The sequence below is a fragment of the Lepeophtheirus salmonis genome, chromosome 1, assembly GCF_016086655.4.
Source record: "Lepeophtheirus salmonis chromosome 1, UVic_Lsal_1.4, whole genome shotgun sequence".
NCBI classification, from domain to species: Eukaryota; Metazoa; Arthropoda; class Copepoda; order Siphonostomatoida; family Caligidae; genus Lepeophtheirus; species Lepeophtheirus salmonis.
The window spans coordinates 51129381-51154245 of record NC_052131.2 but is presented as its reverse complement, the minus strand read 5'-3'; the positions used below and the strand labels follow the sequence as shown (position 1 = coordinate 51154245).

The window sequence follows — 24865 nt, the reverse complement described above, 5'->3', positions numbered from 1 at the left end:
TAGTAAGTCAGGGGAATATTTTGCTTTTTTTTTAGAAAAGGAATCCTTAAAAAAAATGTTTTCTCATTAAATTTTTCATTGTAGAGGGATAATTTTTCCTACTCAAAGAAAAATGTTCATTCCCCCCCAATTAAACCCTGTTTTATCTAATCGATAATGTGAAATAAACATTTTGAAACCAAGATCATGTTTCTAACTTCAATATTAAGGATGTTATGACCAATAATTTATCTTCAGAATTTCATGGTATTTCCTATTGTTACTTAATAGCCTACAGCAAAATATGTTATCTAATATTATGATATTTCAATAAAAAAACACAATTTCCTTAAACATCAAGAGAATTGAAGGAATTTTTCAGGAATTACAGAGTATTGTGCAAAAGATGCATTTGAAAAAAAGAAAAAGAATTAGGACAAAGTATTTTCATATTGGGTGTAATAAAGACTAAAGGGGCCAAATTGGGTTAAAATTTATGTACATTCTGTCAAAAAAGTATCGGGAATTGTTAAATAAAACCCAAATTTTACATTTAGTCCTTGATTTTGTAAAAATCGTGGAGCACTAGTGAGGTAAAATGACTTATATAGCTGTTGCGAGCAAACTGGTCTACAGATCACGCTCAAACTTGGCATCGTATTGAAAGACAGCACTGCCGACCTAGAAAAAAAAAAAATGTTTTTAAATCCCTTCAGCAAGGGTAATTTAAATTAACAATTCCTGGTAGTTTTTTGATAGAACGGCCGTACTTCGCATTATATTGAAATTTATCTTAGGTCGGGTGAAAGATTAAGAATATATCTATGCCATCATTTCGGACGTCAAATTGATGCCCCGATTTAACTAATGAAATTTTTAGGGGATTCCGGATGTTGCAAGTTTGTTCCCATTTTTTAACATTCATATTATAAGGCCTTACACTATATCAAACATGACACGGGTGATAAAGTGTTGTAATCACCGGGTCCAAGCTTCTTCTCGTATCAAAATTATTTACAAAAATTTTTGCAAGGGGATATGTAAGGTTATAAATCGTATCCCTTTTTAGTATGTAAAAAAATTAACCGAAAATTAAAATAGTAACCCTTACAATTCAAAGAGAAGAGCAGCTTAGCTGTCGTGACGTTTTAATAGATCAGCTGCAAGAAAAAAAATCCACACCTATTTATAAAAAATTAATATATTTTTGGAAATTTTTTCGAAAATTCAAAGCTATTCACAAATAAATGATTTGTTCCGAAAAAATTAAATTTCAAATTTTACATTTTCTTATAAAAGCAAAAAATCCTTTATTCAAATCCCCTTCAGACACCCTTGACTGTTGTTGCTTCAAAAGTTCCTACTTTAAATTTAAGTTGACTTGGTACAACCGGACCTAAGTTTTTCATGAGTACACGCCCTCATAATTACTTATACTTTGATGTTCTCTCTTCAAAAATTAAAGAATGATGATTACAGCTTTTGAAAATCAAAAGTATACAAAAAACCCTGTTCAGATTGCCAACTAAAAAGATATATAGCACGCCTCCTAGGTCATATTTTATTCAACTATATATATGATACACATTTAATCTGGCAAGTCATTCAATAGCCTTGCACAATACAAGTCATTACAATGACATTTACTATACATATAGATTTAAATTTCTATATGTTTTTTTCCTTGTTAGTTTAGAGATGCGAATATTAATATTTTGTCTAATTTTATTTAGTAACTTGGCTGTGTCAACTCAAAAACTAAAATAAAAACATCCAAATTTGAGTTTTATACAATAATTATAATTGTATTTTATGTATTTTAATGTGTATAAGAATTAATATTTGATGCAGATTGCATTTTTCTTTTTACGAATTATCATATTTCCAACGAGTCATAATCGAGAAAAAAAATCATTTGGAAATAAAAGTTGTTTCACCAATTGTTTCACAAACAATGTCAGTGGCGTCGTAGGATTATATATATTTTTTTGTGGGATGAGGAGGCCTAAGTGCACAAAATGCACAAAAATTTCCAGAACTAAATTTTTTAGAAAAAAAAATCAAAAATTAATTTTTTCGGAATTTTTTTTCAAATATTCAATTTTTCTCAAATACTATATTTTTGAGAATTTTTTTTCTAAGACCTACAGTTATTCATAAAAATTTCAAAAAATCCACAGCCGTTCACTGAAAATTTAAACTTATATTTTTTGGGAAAAAAAATCAAAAATTCATAGCTATTCAGATAAAATTAAATTTTGGGACTTTTTTCATAACATTAACAGCCACTAGATGGCGCAGAAGACTTGAGTCCAGTAAACAAATAAATAATGCTCCTTCCACCTTTATTGTATCACACAACCTTTCCTCTGAAAAGAAACGGGGAAAAAGGACTAAAATCTACTTGGAGCTTGCCAAAAATGTCATTCATACCAACTGCTAATAATCTCTTGAGTACTCTGAGACTATCAATTTCATATTATTTTTCAACAATTTAGCAAAATGAATTGCACATATATATTTAGTAATATTAAAATCCTAGAAAGTATTTCATTCGATATCATATTTTAATATTACTTTGTAACATTTTATAAAAGGCAATAATAGCTATACATTTTTATATGATAGCTAAAGTGTCTTTAACGAAATAATAAAATTGGACTTTTAAGACACGACATATTTGAGATCCCTTTCATATGTTATATGAGAACTTTGTTGAAATACATTCAGTTTAAGTAAGTAATTCCACGTGGTGTGTTCCTTCATATTTATACGATGAGGGATCAAAATAGATTATATTCCTGTCCTTTTGGAAAGGTGTGGGCTGAGGGGCTGTAGCTTCCCCCAAAATAAAGGGTTTTATTTTTCCCTAGAAAATTTAAGATTTAAAATTTAATTTAATTTTTCAAATTTTTTTGATAAAAATGTAATTTTCTGTAAATAGCCATAAATTTGCAGTATTATAATTTTTTGGGAAAAATTATATGAATATATATGAATTGGTGAAATTTTTCTACAAAAATTATAATACTTTTTTTTCCTAACAAATTAATTTTTCGTGAACAACAGTGAATTTCTTTTTTTTTGAGAATAAAATTGGATTTTTGAAATTTTTTCAACAAAACATAGTATTTGAAATTTATTTTCAATTTTCAAATTTTTTAATCAAAAATTTAATTTTCTGTGAATAGCTTTTAATATGGGAAATTTTATTCCAAAAAATTTAATTTTTCAAATTTTTTAATCAAAAATTTAATTTTTTTCTGACCAAATTAATTTTTTTTGATCAACATTGAATTTTTATTTCTTTCGAGAATAGTATTGGATTTTTGAAATTTTTTTGACAAAATTTACTATTTGAAATTTAATTTAATGTTTCAATTTTTTTATCAAAAATTTAATTTTTCAATTTTTTTCTAAACAAATTAATTTTTTGTGATGAGCATTGAATTTTTATTTATTTCGAGAATAGCATTGGGTCTTTTAAATTTTTTTCGACAAAATTTAGTATTTGAAATTTAATTTTTAAAATTTTTTTCAAAAAACATAATTATTGGAATTTTTTTTTAAAGTCAAAATAAATATATGTTTATATTATTACTTTTTGTTATGGATTCCTATTAGGAAGGACATGTTCAATGATTATAAATAATTAATGTGTGCTGTTTTTAGTTAAAAAAGAACCTACCGGGGGGAATATTTTATAAAATTTGTCAAATCAGTCATCGTAAACGACTTTGTTTGATGCGAGTAAGAAAAACAAAAACAAAGCCAAAAGATTTACCGAGTTACTTGTGCTGGAATTTTTTATTTCCGGTCACAGAATCTCGAGATATAAGCGTTTAAAAATTAGTCCGCATATTTATGCAACTACCGGTAGATCAGTTGAAAAGAAAAAAAAATACAAAACTTTTTTCTAAAGATACAAAATTGACAATTCTTTTCTAAAAACCAAATATAATTCCATGTGAACTAAAAACATTATAAGCAATAATGATTGTGACTTTAGACAAGGATTTAGCAACGAACAAGTGTTGGCTCATCGCCTCATATTAAAAAGGATAAGGGGAGAACATGTTGTATTGGGGTGTAAATCCTTAGCATTTTATAGCCTGCAATTTTGGCTATTGTTGTTGTTGACACAGAAATGATATTTCAAAGAGCCCCCTTTATTAATTACCTCAAGTATCTTAACTATTGGCAAACACATCCCTATGTTAGATTCCTCAAATTCCCTGTATGTCTTCATTTCTTAGAACTACTCCAGCATGAGTCCTTTCGGAAAGAGATTGTCAATGCTCAGGTAATTATTCATGCATTCATCATTGGGGTACAATACAAATTATTCCATCAGAGTTGATTTATACGAATCTTAATACTATTTGGCCTACCAACAACACAAAAGCAAAGAAGGTTCATTTATATGATAATCAAAAATGAGTCTAGATGAAGGTAACCAAACGTCTCTGATTTAGAAGGATACTGTTCCTTTGGGTGTCAAGATAGTCAAGGATATGTTCCCCATTTTGAAACACAATGGGGGAGGACATACGTGCAGACTCAGACACAACAGTTATTACCAAAGGTGTATAAAATATGTTTTAGAAAGTGGGAATAGTTTTTCTAGTTGGCAATCTGAACAGGTTTTTATTTTATTTTTTAAATCTGTTATCATTATTTTTTCATTCTTGAGGAGAGAACATCTCAGTATAAATTAATAACTAGTGAGTGTGCCCATGAAAGATAGAAAGTAACAATGAGGGGTTCCTCCTCGGGAGCTGTAAGCGTAAGTCCTAGTTACATTCAGAGTAGAATTGAGGATCCACATCGGAGTAATTCCAGTCTACCTTATATATACCTTGCTATATAAAGTGTGGGATCTGTGTTAATTTCCTTCCTGTTACAGCTGCTTGCAGCTGTTCTAATACGACGTCATAACAGCTAAGCTGCTCTCCTCCCAAACATTCTTCAAATTGTCAGGATTACCAACGTAAATTTTCAATATCTTCTTTATTAATAAAGCAAATCCATATTATTAAAGCAAAGTTTATCTAATACCTTTGGGCAATACCTGGCACTACCGTTACTAATTACATATTACATAATGAGACTCAGGGGAGGTGCTAGGATTTTTCTTTGGGCTTTTGGGCTGGGGGGAGGAGGGAGGTTCAAATTTTACCATGGATATCCCATTTTTTATGACTCTAAGATACAAATTTTCCTTTCCTTGAAAGAAATAAAATGTCTTTTATAATAAAATTTGGGTAATATTTATCCAATGACCTTTTTCTTTAGAAAAAAATACTATGTTACTTTTGAATTACCTTTATTTTTTAAAAAAGGTCAAGGCTATTTTGGCCTTTTTAATAAATTGTATCAATATCTATATATTAAATGTCTTTGTGGAGGTGGGTGTCCGAGAATCAAGGCCAAACCAATTAATGGATTTTACTGAAATTTTTAAAGTAGTTCTTAAGGCTCAAAAAATGGTTCTCGTAATAATTTTTTTGCCTTCAAGGCCATGGTGGCCTCATAATAGCATTTTTCTAAAAAAAATAATTTTTTGACTAACAAACGACTACTTCATATAAAACAAAAAAATAAAGACGGTAAAATTCTAAAAATTCTTAGCTGATATGTATCTTGCACTCTTTTTAAAGGAGATTATAAGGTTTAGAAAAAAAAAGAGTGAGAGAATAAGACATAGGATTTTTGACAATAATATGACAGATGATAGAATAACAGTTCTACTTGAATATTTTTTCTCCTCTATACCTTAGAGACTTCTTTTAGAAAAAGTGTGCAAAGATAAATATGCAATTATAATAATTCTTAAATTTTACGCTCTTTATTTTTAATTTATCTGACGCAGAAGAGTTCAGAATTAATTTTAATTTCTTAATGTTCCGAGCAACACCGGGCAAGCCTACTCTAGTCTCATTAATGAATGCTAGAATTTTCTATTTGATGTATCACACCGACTGATGCGCAAGACAGACATATTTACACAAAACACAGAACCAATCATACTCTATGACGGCACTCTTAAAAAGTTTGGTGGAAGACAAACATCCGTTGTAGACACGTTATGAATAACCTTGTAATTCTATTAACCTTGATAGAAGTCAATGATTGAGCAAAGACATTTTACCTCACATTTGTTTATTTTTCAAACTATTTTTTGAACTGTCAATCGAAACCCTTTTTGGTTAATATATTTTTCCTACTCTAATAATCTGCGGGGTTGTTAGGCCCCCCCTGCCTGTGGTACTAGCCTCATGACTGCATAAATTGCAACTTCTATATCACATATATAACATCCTAATTAAAGGAGACACCATCTTGTGGCCTCAAAGTTTATATTTTTACTACATAAAATAACCAATAAAACCTGATAAATAGCTTTACGAATTAAAAAAGACTTAACATTTAGATTGAATACTACTTTATGTGTAAGATAAACATTGGTTTTTGAATAAAGTCAAGTAATATGTACTGAAAAGCCTAAAAATGGCTAAATTTGTACAATAAAGTTTATTTTTTAAATCAATTAGGGACGTGAAAAGTAGGATAATTATCTCATTTTTCCATTGTAATAGTTAATTTTTATCTAAACTATGGAAATAAGATTGTATTACGATGTAATAAGGTATTTTAATACATTTTAGAGTAACATACAAGGTTGTACCCGGTTCAGGTTCAGTGGTTATAACGGTCCTGGTATCAGTTCTTTCATTTCATTGTTTTCGGTATCAGTTCAGCTTTATTGGTCTAGGTTCTTTTTTATACAGGCTCCATTTGGTAACAGGCACTTAAAACAAGGGGTGTCGCAAGAAAATTCGGGACAAGAAATGTTATTCGATACAAACAGGGTCGCAGCTACCTTATACACAGAGTGCGTAGTCCTCCAAGTACCATCAGGGGCCCCGAAAACTGAGGATGCTTAAGACAATGGTGTTCAACGTTGGGACCGTGAGGAGAGGCTAGAGGGAGTGGCACAGGAAGATGTACATAGTACAGATGTTTCGTATAAAGGGACCCTCAGCTCAAAATCTATTAGAGTAGGGGCCTTAGCACACTAAGGTTTGGGAAACCCTGGCTTAAGAAGTATTATAGGTATAATATTATAGGGCTCTGACAAGCTTTTGTAGCGGGCATGGATACATAATCTACATAATGTGGAACTAAGAAAATAACTGTATCACTCTGGTGGCATAAAAAATCAATGGAAAACACGGCAATTGGACAAAAAACTTGGAAAATTGACTTATTGATTAAAGCCAATTTATTTTGTACGATATATATTGTATTTTCTCTATATATTCTATATAGGAACAAATGCAGAAAAACCGAGACGATAAGCAATATATTGCAGTCTTGGTTCTACTTTGTCGGTACTGGTTTTAGCGGTTCAAGAACCAGAACCGCTAGACTCATTAGGGCACAACCTTGGTAAATAATATAATAAAATAAGACAATTTAGGGATACAAATCTTATCAACAGTAACACTGAAGTCATTCTATTTGTTGGCCCCATTTTGGCATCCAATAGTCTACTATTTTCTTTAACATTAAGAGTTTTATTTGTTATAAAACTTGGTTGTTTAAGATCCCAAAATGGACGACATCGAAATGATAACGTCATGTGAAAACGCTCTATTAATATTATACACGTATATTTATTCATGATAATGTAATTATGAGTTACGTTATTGATCAATTATGGTTCTATTATTAAGTTTCTCATTATGAGCTATCATAATTACTATGAATCCATTGGACTTTCGACACATTATGAGAAAAATAACACAAGTTTCAAGCATTACTGGATAAAAAATAGACGGTTATATGAAGCTCATTAAATATTTATGAGAATAATCGGTCATTATCATTAGATTCCGGATATTATTATTGATGAAGAGTCTCTTACAACATTGTTTGTATAATTAAAACACATAGAGAGAGTATTATAAAGGAAGGAGAGCGTAACAACACGTAATAATTGGACTAATGAAATCGATTGCAATCGAGAGTGTAGAGTATGAAAATACCGGCCTCAAACCATGAAAATAATATTTTCCCCTACCTCTTCTGTTCCACTCTCGTCCCCCCCTCCCACCTTTCTAGCTGCATACACCTTAGTCCTTAATACTCTTTGTAACAATACTGTAATAACAATAATTATTCTATCATTGGAAGAGAAGCATGTCACGAAGTTAAATTAAGAAAAGTGTTTTCTTTCCTCCAACATGAGGACGGGGACTACACCATGAGCCAAACTCAAGCACTCATTCTTATCATCATCCTTTCTCTCCAGATTAGAATGAGTACTCTCTCCGCAGAGTTCGCCTCACAACTTCGTATCGTCTCTCCATTATCTTCCAAACCCCTGGATCTCATTGACGGCCAAGAAATCGTTTATTCACGACGTCGAACATTTCATCTATTAGCTTCAAGCCCCACCTCCGACTGGTCCGTTTGCTATTTCTCTCTACCAAATGGAAGTGTTTGTCGACTCCTTCATTTTGATTATGACATACCGGGTTGTTCGGAGGTGAGTCGAGATGAGGGTGGGAGTCCTACTTGTCGATATGAAGTCAATCGGCCCACTGATGGAAATTGGACTAACTCACTTTTTGTATTTAATGAAACATCCGGGGACTTTGATGTTAAATCTGTGAGCTTGAGGGCCTTAGTCAAAAGGTAAATATGTATTTGAAGTTTATGAGATGTTCTTGCTAATTGTGTGTTTGAGATTATTTATTATTGGTAGGCACTAGCTTGTAATATTACATAACTAACTATGTAGGCATGTTTTAATTTCCACTCCTCAAAACTGAGTGTCCTTTACAGAGATCCTTATTCTGCATTAATTCTCTTACATCAAAAATGAGTTCCCAACATATCCGTACTATTTAAATAATGACATTACATTTTTATAAGATATCTTTTTTGACTTCTCTATTCTATGCTCAGATAATTAATTAGGGTTTTTAGTTAGGAAATTTATATTTATAAATATACAGGAAAAATTAAATATAGTTACTATTAGATTTAAAGCCAAATTGTGCAATAGGTCGTCCATCACATTAGTGAATAAGGGATTCAATATATGTAAAGTAAATAATTCTATTTCTTGTATGCTTTGAGTATTTTTGAAATTTCATTTAAACTTAGAGGTGAATTTTCGTTTTCAATATTCTTGTTTGTGATTTTGATTAGTTCAAAAATGATAAAAATACAATATGTCTCTACGAATCGTTAACTTTATCAAGATTCTCAAAAAGTTGAAGTAGTCAGACTATGAGACTTTATATTATATTTTACATTATATAAACAATTAAATTTCAAAGTGGCCACCTCTTGGCCTCCACCATGGTCTTGCTCCTAGTTCTACATTTCAGCCTACTCCTTCTAAACTGTAGGCTTTGAGGCATCCACATTCACATAGGAGGTGACACAGGTCTTCCTCTCTATGGCGCCCTAGATCCCATAGTCAAGTGGGTTGCAATCTGCTAAATACATTTACCAGGCCAATAAGTTATCTTCACAACACTTAACTACTTGGAGTCTTTCTGGAAAATATAATTGTCCTTGGGGGTAGTTGGCCTTGAACCAGGGAAATGCCACTGTCTCCAAGAACTCCATCCGCCGATTTTGAGGTTCTTTGGAAACCCAGGAAGTCCACTGTCCTTGTCCGGTTTTGCTAACTATTTTCAGAATTCTTGTTTCGGTCTTTCAGCTTTTTAATTTTGGTAATGAGGCCTTTGGAGTAGGGGACGATGTGGAAGATCTTGTCATGACTCATTCCCACGTCAAGAAGCACTGACCCACGATTTATTTTGGCCCCTATCTAAGTTGTCCTTTGTTTGATGAAGAAATGTGTTTCACAAGAATTGTTTGTCTTTATTGGTCTATTAGTTGATATTACAGTGTAAAATCGTTAAATTATTTAGTAAGTCCATGAAATATTTTCAAAGTTTCATTAACGATTAGCTGGGACACGCTGTATTATAAAAATTAATTTTTCTTCATTTTATATTAAATTTCGTTCATGTTTGTTACTCACAAATGAGTCCCGTTAGTACAAAATCAACTTAGAATGATTTTTCTCATAACTGAGTCTGGATTATATTAGTATTCTCCTTCTAATTATCGTTCATTTCTACCAAAAAATTATACTGATTAATCCTTTGGAGGACCCGCAAATTTCGCTTAATGATACAAAAATTTAATCGTCAAAATTAAAGAATTATATATTGATAAAATTTTGGCTTAAAGAGGCCATACCGTGTACAAAGAAAGTCTCATAAATCAAATAAAGTAACTAAACTATAGCTAAACTTCTTGGGTATCTCAAAGTATCCCAGAAATGTAAATACAAATCCCATAATTGATCGAAATAAGTCCATGTAATATTGGGGTGTATGTATATATTTGAGTAAGATTTGGGTCTTGAAATCCAAGAATTTTAATTAGTTCAACTTCGGTCTTGCCCGATCTTGATCCTGTCTCCTTTTCTTAAAAAAGGACATTTCGATCCACCGTCTAGACTGAAATATCGGTCCAGATGAGTATTAAAATTCACAAAAGGTCAAACTGGAAAAAAAATCGTTCTCGGACCGGTTCTCAACACTAGTATATGTATCACATCTATTACCTGTATTAATGCAACCTTTCCTTCGAAAATAAACTTGAGGAAAAGGTTCAAAAACAGTTGATAGTTGGGCGATTTTTCACAAGACTGCCTTAAAAAAAGCTGACAACATAATAGACTGTATAGATTGGGGTTAAGGAGGTAACGAATGGACATTTTTTGTTTGAGATTGTTTTGATGTTGAAATACCAAAAAAGTTAATTTTACTCGTAGAGTTGGATTATAATAGATTAGGTAGAACCCTGAAAGGGTTACAAAACCATGTTTAACCATTGTTTGCATACACGAATGGACACAAAGGGGAAATTTTTTTCATAGCCATTTTGTGTTGCCTGTATTGTGAATAGTATCATCAGATATGATAACAACTATTGAACAATAAATATGTGTTACACAGGTCCGCTGTTTCCTGTGTAAGGTTTTTATAAATGGTTGTGCTTAAATAAGGTTAATTACTCTTCTTTGATGGTATTTACCTATGTAAATAACAGTCACAATTAGCTGAAACAATTACCTTAATAAATTTAATCTACATAGGAATTTGATTGCAATGAAACAGGAACGACCTTGCAAATTCGTACACATCATATAATTAAAAATTAAAATAATTATATAATTCAATAAATGAAGCCTTCTTTGTATATCATTAAACGTATGCAAATAATTATATTAATATATGGATTTATCATCAGAAAAACAGCCTTGAACAAACATCAAGAAAATGAGGATTCATTTCTAATTATTGAATGTTTTATTTCATAATTATAAATTAGGTTTCATGTGACGTTAGCATGGGGAGATGTCAGTCATTTTGGGGACGTTAACAACCAAGTTTTATAACAATAAGAACACTTTTTTTCATTAATATTCAGGAAAGTGGTAAACTTTTGGATGTCAAAATGGGTCTAATAAATAAAAGGACTTATACTTTACTGTCAATCAAAAATAGGTAAATATCAATAATACCTAGTTTTATTAAATATCTGACCCTAAAATGTATTAAAAATATATTATTACATCGTTATATAGTCTTATATCCATTTTTTAGATACAAATTAACTATTAGAATGGAAAAAAATAGATATTTTTCTCGAATGATCGTACTTTTCACGTCCTTAATCGATCCAAAAAATTAAATTTATTGAACAAATATAGCCATTTAAAGGGATTTTCAGTCCATAGTACTTTGATTATATTCAAATATCACTGTTTATCAGTGACATTAAGTAGTATTCGATGCAAGTGTTAATTATTTTATATTCTTAAAGCCATTGGAGGGAGTTAAATAAAAATTTATTGGAAATTTATCTATTTTTTAGTAAAAATACATACTTTGAGCCCCCAAGATAACGTCTCGTTCAAGTGTTATACACTTCAGGTATATAGAGCGTTTAAATTTTTGAATGTTAATTTTGATATCGTCAATTTTGGGGCCTAACCAACCATGTTTTATGGTTTTTTGAATCCTTTTTTATCAAAAAAAAAAAAAAAATACATAATCCTTTTCACAAAAAAATTTCAAAAATCTATATTTATTCACAGAAAATTAAATTTTTTGGAAAAAAATTTCAAAAATTAAATTTTTAGAAAAGAAACAAAAAATTCATAGTTATTCACGGAAAATTAAATTTTTTTTCGGAGAAAAATAAAATAATCCATACCTATTCATATAATTTAAATCTTTTGAAAAAAAAATAGATAAATTATTTTTTTGGAAAAAAAATTTGATACTAAAATTAAATTTCAAATGCTAAACTTTTTGAAAAAAGAAATGAAATATTACACTTTTCTAGTAAAAAGCAATAATTCTCTAATGGGGGCTCTCCCCTTACGGACGCCCTGCTGCATAATTTATATTAAAGTAGGTCTTTTTTTTTTTTTTTGTATGATCCATAATTTGATGAAATTACCTTCTTTTTAGAAAATAAATACTTTATAAAAATTGCCTTTTATTTTTTTTCATAACAGTAATTTTGCGTAAATTCTTTCAATGGGGGAGGGGGGGGCTACAGCTTCCCCAATCATTACAGGTATTCCCGTTGTTTGTGGGTTTTTTTTTTTTTTTTTTTAACATTGTATATAAGGTACAAATTTGATACAAATGGAAAAGATGAATCCATTTTCTATTATTTCTTATGAGGGAATTTGATTCGCAACTCAACCATATCCCTTTTCAACCCTCAACCCCAAATTGGAATATAGTTCAAGGGTTCCACTCTAAGATTATTACCTTATTGAGGACAATTATTAATTTTATATTCTACTTTTGGGGATATATTTTATATACACAAGAACATTAACTACAATCTCGAGCCTTCATTTGATGTTTGAGACTTTCTTTGGTTACAAAATGGCTTTTCAAATAATTTTTATCATTTACTTTTTCTGAAACTGTTTAGGGAAGTTATACCATTTTTGAGGGCAATTTGTGGTGACCCGGAATGATTTATCAAAATAATTTATTAATAGAAATGTTAAATAATTAAATTAAAGGATGTGGAACCGACAATGTCGAACCGACAGGGATATATATTATTTCCGATTCTTGTGCTTTTGTTCCTATATAGAATATATAAAGAAAATACAATTTATATTATTAAAAATAAATTAGCTTTAAACTCAGAAGTCCATTTTCTAATTTATTTTGTGCAATTGCACAAAAAAAGGTCGCCAGGTTGTTAAAGTTGTATCTGAGTTCAAAAAAGCAAAGGGCTTATGATGGATAGAGGAAAGTGGTTTTAAGCAGTAATAAAAGAGGGAAGGGGTGGGGGTTGGGGTAGATTATGGATCCAGGTCCGCTATTAAGCTTGTCGGGCGCCTATAATATGATAACTATAATATTTCTTAAGCCAGGGTATCCCAAGGCCCCCTACACTACTACATTTTTTAGCTCAGGCCCCCTTTATACGAAACATGTGTACTACGTATGTGTAGACTGAGAGCAATCCTCAATTTTGTATTTTCCTACACCCCCCACCTAGCCTCCCCTCACTGCCTCACTTTGAAAACCATTTTTTAATCAACCTTAGTTTTAGGGGCCCCTTTTGGAACTTGAGGCAGTTTGCATTAAAGATAGCTCCGGCACTGTTTGTATCTAATATCATTTCCTGGTCCCGAATTTTCTAGCAACGCCTCTTGTTTTAAGTCCCTGTTACCAAACTGAGCCTGTATAAAAAAGGACCGGAACCGTTGAAATGAATAAACTGAGATTGGGACCAATAGAACCCCTGAACCGAACACAACCTTGATTAAATTACGAATACAAATGTAAGCCAGACTCACATTTGAGGAAAATGATCACCCCAGTCTGTTTATTTGTTGACGGGTCACATATTTAGTCTTTGATACACTCTCCTTACGGGGAAATCGTTTGAAATAATATTTATAGTTTTATTTTATTAATATATTTACATAAATCTACACGAAAAACACTTTTGAATTTCGTGAGATTTTTTTTTCTTAAATAAATTAAAGGAAAATCAGATTTATTTATGCAGAAAAAAAAAATGTATTACAAAATGAGATTCACTGACCTATTTAATTCATATATTATTATAATATTTTGTCAGTTTATCTCCCCCTCTTTCTGTCAAAACCACCTTTTCGTCTTGTACAGCTTCTTAAAATAATAACTATGGTATACAAATAAAAATAGGGATTATGCAATATTTTTTTAAGTAAAAGTTTAAAAATATATACGGAGTGGTCCATAAAAATCTGAAGACTTCCAAATTTTAAACTTCAACAAGATATAATTTATTAATTAACAATAGAATTTCAACAAAATTAATATTAGAAATAGATGTTTGTCTGAGCTCACTTAATCATTAATGATGCCGCTGCGAATGTAGTTCTCTGTCATGGCGTCCCAGTGCTGGGTGACAGTAGCTTTGAGGGCCTCAATGTTTGGATGACGGGCACTGCAGGCCTTCCCCTCAACATGCTCTCAAAAGGTGTACTCGAGGGGCTGTAATGGGGCCAAAATTATCAAAAAAGATTTCAAAAGAGTCTTGTAACGGAGGAGAAAGGGTTTCTTTCATTGCGGGTACAAAAAGTCGCATCTCCACCCTTACAAGGCTCTTGATAGCTCTCTAGACAGTCTGGAGTGAACCCCCGAGATCTTTTGCATGTGCCCTCATAGACTTGAGGGGATTGACCTGGGCTCTTTTCTTTAACTCATCCGGATCCAGTTTGGCCTTTTTGACAGAGCCCTTCTTTCTCTCCAACGTTTCCAAATTGCTAACAGCGTAAACGGGGGTCCTAGAGACGCCCAAGTTCTTGGAGTACGTGAATGGAAATTCGTCGATCACGTTCAAGTGTCATTTTCTCAACTTGTATGTAAGCTACAGAGCTCAAATTTGTTTTGTTTTGTAACTAATTGTTAATGCTTTAATATATAAGAAATATGATTTAATTTTAATCACTCAACCCTCATTAATTAATGAATTTTTAATTGTTCAGATTTCAATGGACCACCCGGTGTATATATATATCAAATATTTATATGACTAGCTTCAAAAAATTACACATTATTTAGGTTTTCATCTCTCGATTTTTCTGTCCTATCCCATTATTCATTAGTTGATTGGTTGAAATCGAATATTCCGAAAAATAGCACCACATTTGTAAAAAATACTTGAATAACTAACAATTGATTTTGGGCCTTTTTTAATCTTTTTTAGGAAAGTTTTTTACTAGTGTTGGACTTCAGTCTTAACATCGATCTACAATGACGTCATATTTGGTTCAATTTGTTGCAGAACAACTAGTGATAGGTTGTTCTAAAAAAAAAAGACTCTAATTCGATCCAAACAACAATTATCAGTCCTAAGACTGGTCCTTATCTGTATTTTATAGTAACAGCTGAAATGACGTAGTTACTAACTATTAAAGCAGTGGTTCCCAAAGTGGGGGTGGCGACCCCTGTGAGGCTCATGGGACTCAATGGAGAGGTAGATAAAAATATATACAGATCGTAGCTTAACGTGGAGGATGCTCTTCGAGTTGCTGTGTTCAAAATTAAGCCTAGAATAGAGCTGCTTTGAATGTGTGTGGCTAGAACTTATTATTACACGTTCCAGCTACTATTAATTATTTATCATCATCGTTTTGATATTCTAGTAATGCATGAAGAATAGCTATAAAGATAGCTAGGCCTGAAGGACCGATATATCAAAAAATACTAATTAGGCAATCAGTCTTAGTACAAGGTTATACCCTAACGAGTGTACGACTGATGTCAGTCTTCCACCACGCATTTAATATTGACGTCATAGTTGATGAGTGGTTGCGTGTTTTGCCAAAATCTGTCTGCCTTGCCCAGCAATCGGTATGATACATGAAATTGAAATTTTTTGCAATAGTGACGTCATAGACTATGAGTGGTTGCGTGTTTTGCCAAAATCTGTCTGCCTTGCTCAGCAGTCGGTACAATACATCGGATTGAAAATTGTAGCAAGCCCGATTACATGATGGTCTAAGCTTATATTTCTATTAACCTTGGGACGGGTCCTTATCTCTCTTTTATGGTAAGAATAACAGCTGAAATAACGTAGTTACTAACTATTAAAACAGTGGTTCCTAAAATGGGGTGTCTAGAACTTATTATTATACTTTCTAGCTACTACCATTATTTATTATCTTCGTTTTATAGTATTCAATTCTAGCTATGAGGGAAGAATATTTATAAATATAGCTGGGACAGAAGTACCGATACATCGGTATCTCGATCCTTAGGAGCGTTGAATCATATTTTAAAAAAATCGGACCGAAAAAAAACTGATTAGACAATCAGTCCTAGCACCGATCCAGGAGTCTGGAGAAAATCGATCCATAGATTGAGACGGAAAAAATTGGTACGCGATTTGAATACGATTAAATTCCTGGTAACAGTCTAAGATCGTGGTCTGGACAGAAACATCGGTGCATAACGGTATAGAAAAAATCAATACACATTTTTACTCTGAAGATCAACTGAAGCTTAATCTCAATTCAATACAAACTTTGAGGAGAAAAAAAAATAGAAGTTGAAGAATTTTTTGAAGCACTTTTACTTATTTAGGACCACGGTCCGGTACAGCCAAGTCCCACTTGTGGTACCTTAAACATGGTAAAATTGATTATTCGTGACGTCATTAAGGGGGGTCCCCCCTTTAAATAGTTATTAAAGCTTTATGATAGAATAAATCAAACAAATCTTTTTGATTGATATTGTATTTTAGTCAAAATATGAATATTTTTTGTAAGATATGTAAAATAATCCCAAGGACTAACAGATCTAAGCACCGATACAATGGACCGATTTGACCTGTCTTAAGACGAGAATTAATAAGTAAGGACCGACACAACACTAGTTATTAGTGGTGTGTCGGTCTTTATTTATTCGGTCCAGTTCAGTCTCAGTCCTTCGGACTGCCAGTACTAGAACTGATTAAAAAAAAATAATCTGCGGGATTGTTTTTTTTTTTTTTTTTTTTTTGAAAAAAAATCTGCCCATTGTTTTTTTTTTTTGAAAAAAAATCCGAAAAAACTAAAACTTCCAAAAATCGACAGCTGCTTACAAAAAATTAAATTTTTTGGGGAAAAAAAAATCAAAATCCATATCAATTTTCAAAATATGAAATTTTTGGGGGAAAAAAAAATCCATAGATATTCACTCAAAATTAATTTTTTTGGAAAAAAAATTGGAAGAATTAATTTTTTGAAATTTGGAGGGCTACAACCCCTCCAGCAGCACGTCCCTGAATGAAGTTGAGTAACGTCATCAAGGACCAAACTTTATAAGTTTTGACTGAATTGGACCGGACCATGTGTACACTGGACGGGACTACAGTCCTCAAGTCCTAAATATCGGAGCAATGAATTACTCGGATATCGACCCTCAATTCTACCCTACAAGGACTCACACTAATAACCATATATGAAAATAATATTATAATGGCCTGGCTTTTTGTAGTTTAATATATGTTTATGGTTTTCCAAAGCTGTTATCATTATTCTTTAGACAAGAACAAAATGTATTAAGTAATCACTATTGCGTCAAAGGTGAAAGGTAACACAAGGATTTGTTGCGGTGTTATAAGGTTTAGTCCTTGTTGGGCATGGAGTAGAATTGAGGATCTCGACATCGCAGTAATTCCTGCCAGGGGTATCTGCAGGGTTATATTTTAGCATGATTTTTGAATTCCGAATGACTATAACCCCAGATATTTCAGAATTCAGATGACTGAGAGAAAAAATAGGGATCAGTTTTGGATTCTGCACTTATAGATAAATTGGATTATTGTCTTCAATTCATTTGTACAAAATCTCCCCCAAATTGTTCCCCTCTGTTAGCTGCTCTATCTAGTAAATATTATATTTATGAACACAAATGGTTGGAAAAACCCATCCTATATTGTTTTTGTTTTTTTGGCGATAGTTTTTCTTTATAAAATATAGAAAACATATATTTGTATGAGCGTTGCTTATTTGTTGACGGATATAAATAGGGATTTGAATCCTACTCTATTTTTTTTTCGTGCAAATTTTATTGCTGTTGGCAACCTGATCTGTGTTGTTTATTATTTAATTCATTCTTGAGGAGAGAACATCTAAGTATACAGGAACTACGAGTGTGCGCGCTCGCTAATAACGAAGAGTAATCATGAGGGTTCATTGGGGGAGTACTAGATGAAAATAATATTTCTGCCGGTATGCTAAAAAAAAAAATTGGCGGGATCACCCTGATAATTTGAAGAGTGCTAAGGAGAAGAACAGCATAGCTGTCATGACGTTTTATTAAATTAGCTGTCTTTATGTATGAGATGAATGAAATAAACACAAGCCCCACTGTGTGTCTAGCAATGATATCAGGGACGTCCGCGGGAAAAAATTGCTCTTTACTAAAAAAATTGTTCGTCGTTCGGGCAAATTATGCAACAGAGCAAAAAATTTAATATTTGAATTTTTTTGTAAATATCTATCAATTTTTTGAATTTATTCCCCCAAAAAAAAAAAAAAAAAATAAAAATTTAATTCTATTATCGTTTAGAGTCATTTTACCCTTTAAACAATCACCAAATTAAAAGTAGGATTAATAATCCTTAAATAAAAGCTTTTTTTATGATTAAAAAGTGTTTTTATTGATTCTGTATCTTGTTCTGAACTCAATATATTTCCATTTTTAGACCGAAACATGATAAAAAAGCACTCTTTTTTAGACCTTTACAACTTATTCTTAATATATACGGATGGGGAATAATATCATACCTTATATTATAGAAAAATATTAAATGTATAATCTAAAAAAAAGACCTATTCAAAAAATATGCATCTCCAAGAATTTTTGTTACATTTTGTAGGGATTTCATTTTTTATGCTGCTGGAAATGCAAATAGTCAACATTATCATACTATTTTTTCGGATTTCAATCCCAATTTCATGACGTCATGCCTCGTAAAAGGAAGATCGAGACAATCGGTGGAAAATACTTCTAACTTGATTATCCATCTCAAGAGATGTTCGACTTCGTAATTCCAACAGGTACGGGAGAAGAATTCATCCGAGGAAAACTACCAGACCTTATAAGGGAGTAGAGTCTTGGGAATGATATACAAGGATCGAAACAATAAAGTGTTACATTCACCATGAGTAAATAATTTTAATATTTCAAAATGGGATCACCTCAAAAACAAAAAATTGAACAAAAATCCTTGGAGATGCTTATATACAAAATATGACTCTAAACGATTATAGTCTCGAATAACTATAATCCCAGATTTTTCAGAATTCCGATGATTGGGAGATAACTGAGATCAGTGTTGGAGTCTGGGCTCAAAGATAAATTCTTTTTTCGTCTTGAATTCATTCCTACAAAATGAGCATTCTCCTATGTAATTTATTAACTTATTTATTAATATCGAGCAGAAATCCACATCTTTTTGTTATCTATCCCTCATTATGAGATCTTGGACTTTAAATCGTTTCTTCACTAACAGTGGCGTTGCAAGCCCCCAATAGTTTCTGAATCCCCCCCAAATGTTTATCATATAAATATATATTTTAAAAATAAACTTATTTAGTTATATTACGGTATTGATCCCCTTTTGGGGCAAGACTCATCTCACTAATATAAAATTTTACACGATATTTTATAAATTGATTATTTTTGATATTTCAGCCGATTATCTACGAATAAAAAGCGGATCAAGCTTCGTTTGGATCAATCAACAGAAGTTCAATGCACATCTGAGAGGGGTTATCCCGCTCCGAAAATATCTTGGAAGTATGGTTATACTCTATTGGTACCTCATACACCCATTGTGAACTGTGATGATTTTTCATGCTCCACAGAAAGTAGACTTAATTTTACTGGCCGAAGAGTTGGAACAAGTAGTCTGACTTGTATTTCTACTCAAACGGATACCCTTGGAAATATTATTAAGGGATATATTTATTAGGACATGGAAGGGATCATGGATTCATTTAAGTTATTAAAAAAATTAGTGAGTGTTAAATTACATATGTTGGACGTCAGCACAAAAACAATCTTTAACAAAAATCCAGAAAATTATATTTGCATAGAGATAACATTATTCCGTGAATTATGAGCATTAAACGCAAATTTATAGGATAGGTATGTCTTTAATGATGTAAATCTGTTGAATTTTGAGCTGACCCGCCTTATTAGAATTGGGATTGTTTACTGATATTTCGGTCACGACCACCGTATGAAAATTCATTTTTTATCAGTTAGTCCTAAAATAGGTGTATTAAAAAGAAATCCATTAGTCTTCCTATAAATGGTTTTAGTAATATGTATCTTGCGTTGTATAAATGCAATTGGTTTACACTAGATGGAATTAGAAAGAAAAAAATTCCGAAAATATCCCGAAAATCCTAGGTTTGTTAGCTAAAGTCTTGAGCAGGGATGTCCAACCCATGGTCTGCGGGCTTCATTGCGGCCCGCCTTATGTTTAAGTGCGGCCGACTACTCCTCACTTAAAGTAGTATTTTGTAGGAAATTTTTCAAATATCATCGAAACGCGTAAACCGCGTTTAATTCGTACAAACATTGAAAAATAATCGTTCTACGGAAAAAGAATAGCCCCCCCCATCCCACCAATATAATCCGCCAGGCACCCTAGAACAGGGTTGCCAAATTGGCCTTTTTATATTAGACCTAAATTTGAAATAAATTTATATTTGATGGTTATATTTTATTGAAGCCATTTTTTATTAAATTTAATCAAATAGCTTCTGTGGCCCATTATATTTAAAGGTTGGATATCCCTGGTATAGAGCCTTCATTTCATTTATGAAACATTTATCTTGGAAGTTTAATTTGCGGATTTTTTATGAATGGCTGTGGATTTTTGAAATTTTTTCAAAAAAAAAAATCGATATTTTTCGATATTCCAAAACATATTATTTAATATATATATATTATCCTGCAGAGATCTGATGTTAACAAAGTTCTTAATGAATTATAACTGTAAAACTTACTACCTCCCCTTTTTTTCGGCGCTCTACAAAATGCCCATCCTCATTATAGTTTGTGTTTACAATTTTAAATTTTATACATTTATGTGTAGTCTGCCATAATTTATTTAATTTGTGAGTACCAAGGAGGCACCTTCAATATGTGGAATACTCCGGGAACTTTAGTAAAACTTAGGGTTTAGGTTCTGGTGACAACCATCTATCCAATTATGTAATACATTAGTTTTGGGTGATTAATCATGTAATTACGATGATCTACTTATGTCCTAATAAAAAATCGTCATAATGTAGGGAACCCAAGAGATATCCGTCACAGTACTTCCAGCTCCAAAAGGAGTTCTAAAGAGTGGTCTCTTCATCACCTGCCTATTTTTTGGAGTTCTCATCTTTTTATTCCTAATCTTTCTTCTACTATACTGCCTCTTTATCTTCTTCCAAAGACATCGAAGACGGAAAAAGGATAATACGTCAAGTGCTCCATTGGAGGTTATATACGAGGAAGCAGTTAAACCCTTCACAATATACAATCCTCCATCAGTCACCTCTTCATCTGCCTATTTCTCATCAGGATCCGATGATGTCGTCTTCCTTTCATCCTCAGACGGGGGCGAAATGCTAACCCAAAAACTTAAAGGACTCTCTGACTCTGAGTTATGCAATGACGATGAACTTTTTGAGTATGAATGGGAGGGATGGGGCACTGCCTCTCATTCAAGCTCACTTTCAGACATTATAAGCAATTCATCCACTCAAAATGATTCGGATCCTGAAGATTTAGACTATAATCATGTTGATAATAATACAACACCGGATTTCTGTCGTCTAGGACCTCAACTCCAGGACTTGGCTCAAATATACGATAATGACAAACCTGCTCGACCTTCTATTCTCTATGAAGTACCCAATGAGAGTTGGGTTTAACTCTAATTAGCATTCTTTGGTGTATGCTAGGACTATGTATTTATTTATATAAAAGAAGCCATTGCCATGTTTTGATATTCAAAAAAGAGGAGATGTGACTCGATTAGTGCTGGTTAATATTTTGAAGTTAAGAAAATTTAACTTAATAATTTTAATAAACTTTGATTTATATCTAAAAAAATATTTTTGAGTTTAGTTGTTCAATCTTTATTTCTATATTTTAAAACATGCTTCTATTTTTAGTGGATTTTCAACTTTTCCTCACAGAGAAAAACAGGTATTTCATGTACGTATAAAAAAGCTTCTGGAGAGGATCTAAAAAGTTTACATGTTCGGATTAAAGAGTACGATTGCTCACCTTAACTACTTATATATTATAATTTAATATTCATCCTGATAATTTTGTAGAATGTTTGGAAGAAGAGCAGCTTAGCTGTTATAAGATTTCATTATATCATAGCTGTTTGCAGCTATGATATTAAGGAAATAAACACGAACTCCTCTATGTATCTAGCAAATATATAGGCAGGAAATACTCCGAATTCAACTAGGGCTTACACTTATTACTCAGGAATAAATTTTGAGTGTCACTTCTCGTTTTTTACGTACAAGTGATTACTTTATACTAATATGTTCTCTCTTCAAAAATATAAGAATAATGACAATAGTTTTGGAAAGTAAAAACCATATATATTCAGGTAGGAACTTTCAAAAAGCCGGGCCACTTCTATTGTAGTACTATTTTCATCTATGCCAATATCAAATACCAAGAGTTGACATGTTGTAATGAAAAAACTAAGCTTAAAAATTAGAAAAGGAAAAACGTTGTTGCATATCCTCTCTTTTTTTTTTTGTGCATTATTTAATAGGGCGCCGTAGTGGTAACTTCTCCCTATGTAGTAAGCATTTTCACCTATCTTTGGGGTAAATTGTTTTAAAAATGGATAATAAAATAAACACATATGAATTTAAATATAATTCCCTGTACAAATGCATTTTTAAGGTAATAGGAAGACCTCCCCAGAGAAGATTGCCATGGAGGAAAATTGTCCGTATTTTGTTCAAACTTGATGTTGAACAATAACACATTATAAATTTGCTTAATATTATTTATGACAAACATCTAAGCATATTTGTTTGTTGCATCCCTTAAGGTTGTACCCTCAAGTGTGAGTAATATTATTTCAATACAATTTTTTGAATTCAATCCAATCATCTAAGATATAGATCAAGAGGATTGCTAAGGAAGGGGGGGGGGGAGAATAAATAGCTTAGGCCCTCTTAAAATATAACCTCAGAATGGCCCGGGGGTATTTAAAGGATTTCCTTGTATGTATGTGATGCAATGGACGGGGTTTTTAAGGATCAGGAGTAACCTCAAGCATCCCGCGCAACCTGATGGCTTGGAACTATTTTTTGATATTAAAGGTGGTTCCTTGGATTTATGTGATGATTTAGCGGTTGTTTTTAACTATCCCACACTACCCCCTGGACCCCAGAAACCTGAGGTATTTGAATTAGATTGTGATTTTGTAGGAGTTCTTTGGTTGTATCAGACATTACCTCGGGACACTGGCCAATCTGAGGGCGGATGGTATTCAAACACACTTATGGGCCCTAAGCTATTTATCCCTTCCTCCTCCTATGGTTGCAATAATATTACTCATTTTTGAAGGTACTCTCTTGGGGGATGGAACAAACAAATATGTTTAGATATTTGTCATAAATAATATTAAGAAAATATAATGTGTTATTATTCATCATGAAGTTTGATCAAAATACGGGCAATTTTCTCCAGGGCAGTTTTCCGTGCACACTTTTTTAAATGTAGAAGGTTCTCCTCTTTTTTATACAAGTATGTAGTGTCGTGGCAGACCTTATTTAGGACTTAAAACTTCTGTCCCGTCCAGTTCAGTCCTACATATCAGTCCTCAAGCTTAAAGGTTCGGTCCCTGATGATATTCCACAACTTTATTTCACCTTTTTTAAATCATTTCTAGTACTGACAGTACAAAGCATAGACGTACCGGACGGGACCTCATGTGACGTCCCTAGCGTCTGTCTTAAAATGGCGTCAGTATCATTTTCAAAAGGGTAAAGAATGAAAAGAAAGAAAAAAGGAATAGTTTGTACAACAATCAGGATGAATAGTAAGGAAGATGTACTTACTTCTAATCACAAACTTGTTAAATGGATCCATGATGACGCCATCATAAATATTCTTCCTTCGTACAAGACAGCAGCAAATATTCTTGCCTCTATACCAGCAAATTCCTCTTCAAACGATCATTTTTAACCCTTCTTCGTATAAAAACATACCTGAGGAACCCATTCAATGAAGATCATCCCACAGCGGTTGCAAGTTTGAGGATTGAGCGTGAAACCACTAACTTTATTAAGCCTAATATGATGCTGTAGTGTTGTTTGAAGAGTGTCTAAAAGATAATAACATTTTGTTTTTGATTTAGTCAGGAATCAAATAATAATGACTTTTAAGGAAAAGAAAACTCATTCTTCACAAAAAACGGGCCACCTAAAACATACATATATAATTTTCCTCACGAAATATATGTCCCACCGGGCTGTACAAATAAAAGAAACAGAAAATGGAAATGGTCATCCAGGCAATTTGAAACAAGAATGTTTGGGAAGAGAGCCGCTCAGTTGTTGACGTTTTATTAGATCAGCTGCAAGAAGCCGTGAGAGGAAGTAAATAAACTAACATTTATAAACCAGAGTTGCATAAAATATGCCCTAAAAAGCGGGAGCGGCTTTTTCTAGTTGACAATCTGAACACCCTTTTTTATTTTTCAAAGCTGCTATCAA

The 24865-nt window shown here is 32.2% G+C and overlaps 1 protein-coding gene across 1 annotated transcript; it reads left to right on the top strand.

The window, feature by feature from the left end:
- The first annotated feature begins 6947 nt into the window (after positions 1-6947).
- LOC121131995 (uncharacterized) lies at positions 6948-22220 on the top strand. Its single transcript, XM_071894102.1, has 3 exons — positions 6948-8682; positions 19797-20121; positions 21410-22220. Exons 1-2 carry the CDS (start codon positions 8249-8251, stop codon positions 20074-20076), a joined length of 714 nt encoding a protein of 237 aa, XP_071750203.1. The 5' UTR covers positions 6948-8248; the 3' UTR covers positions 20077-20121; positions 21410-22220.
- Positions 22221-24865: the final 2645 nt, after the last annotated feature.

Bases quoted from the DNA above. Each gene is read 5' to 3' on its own strand.
- LOC121131995 (XM_071894102.1), top strand. From the start codon at position 8,249: ATGAGCCAAACTCAAGCACTCATTCTTATCATCATCCTTTCTCTCCAG. The intron at 8,683-19,796 runs GTAAATATGTAT...TTGATATTTCAG, and splicing joins TTGAGGGCCTTAGTCAAAAG to CCGATTATCTACGAATAAAA.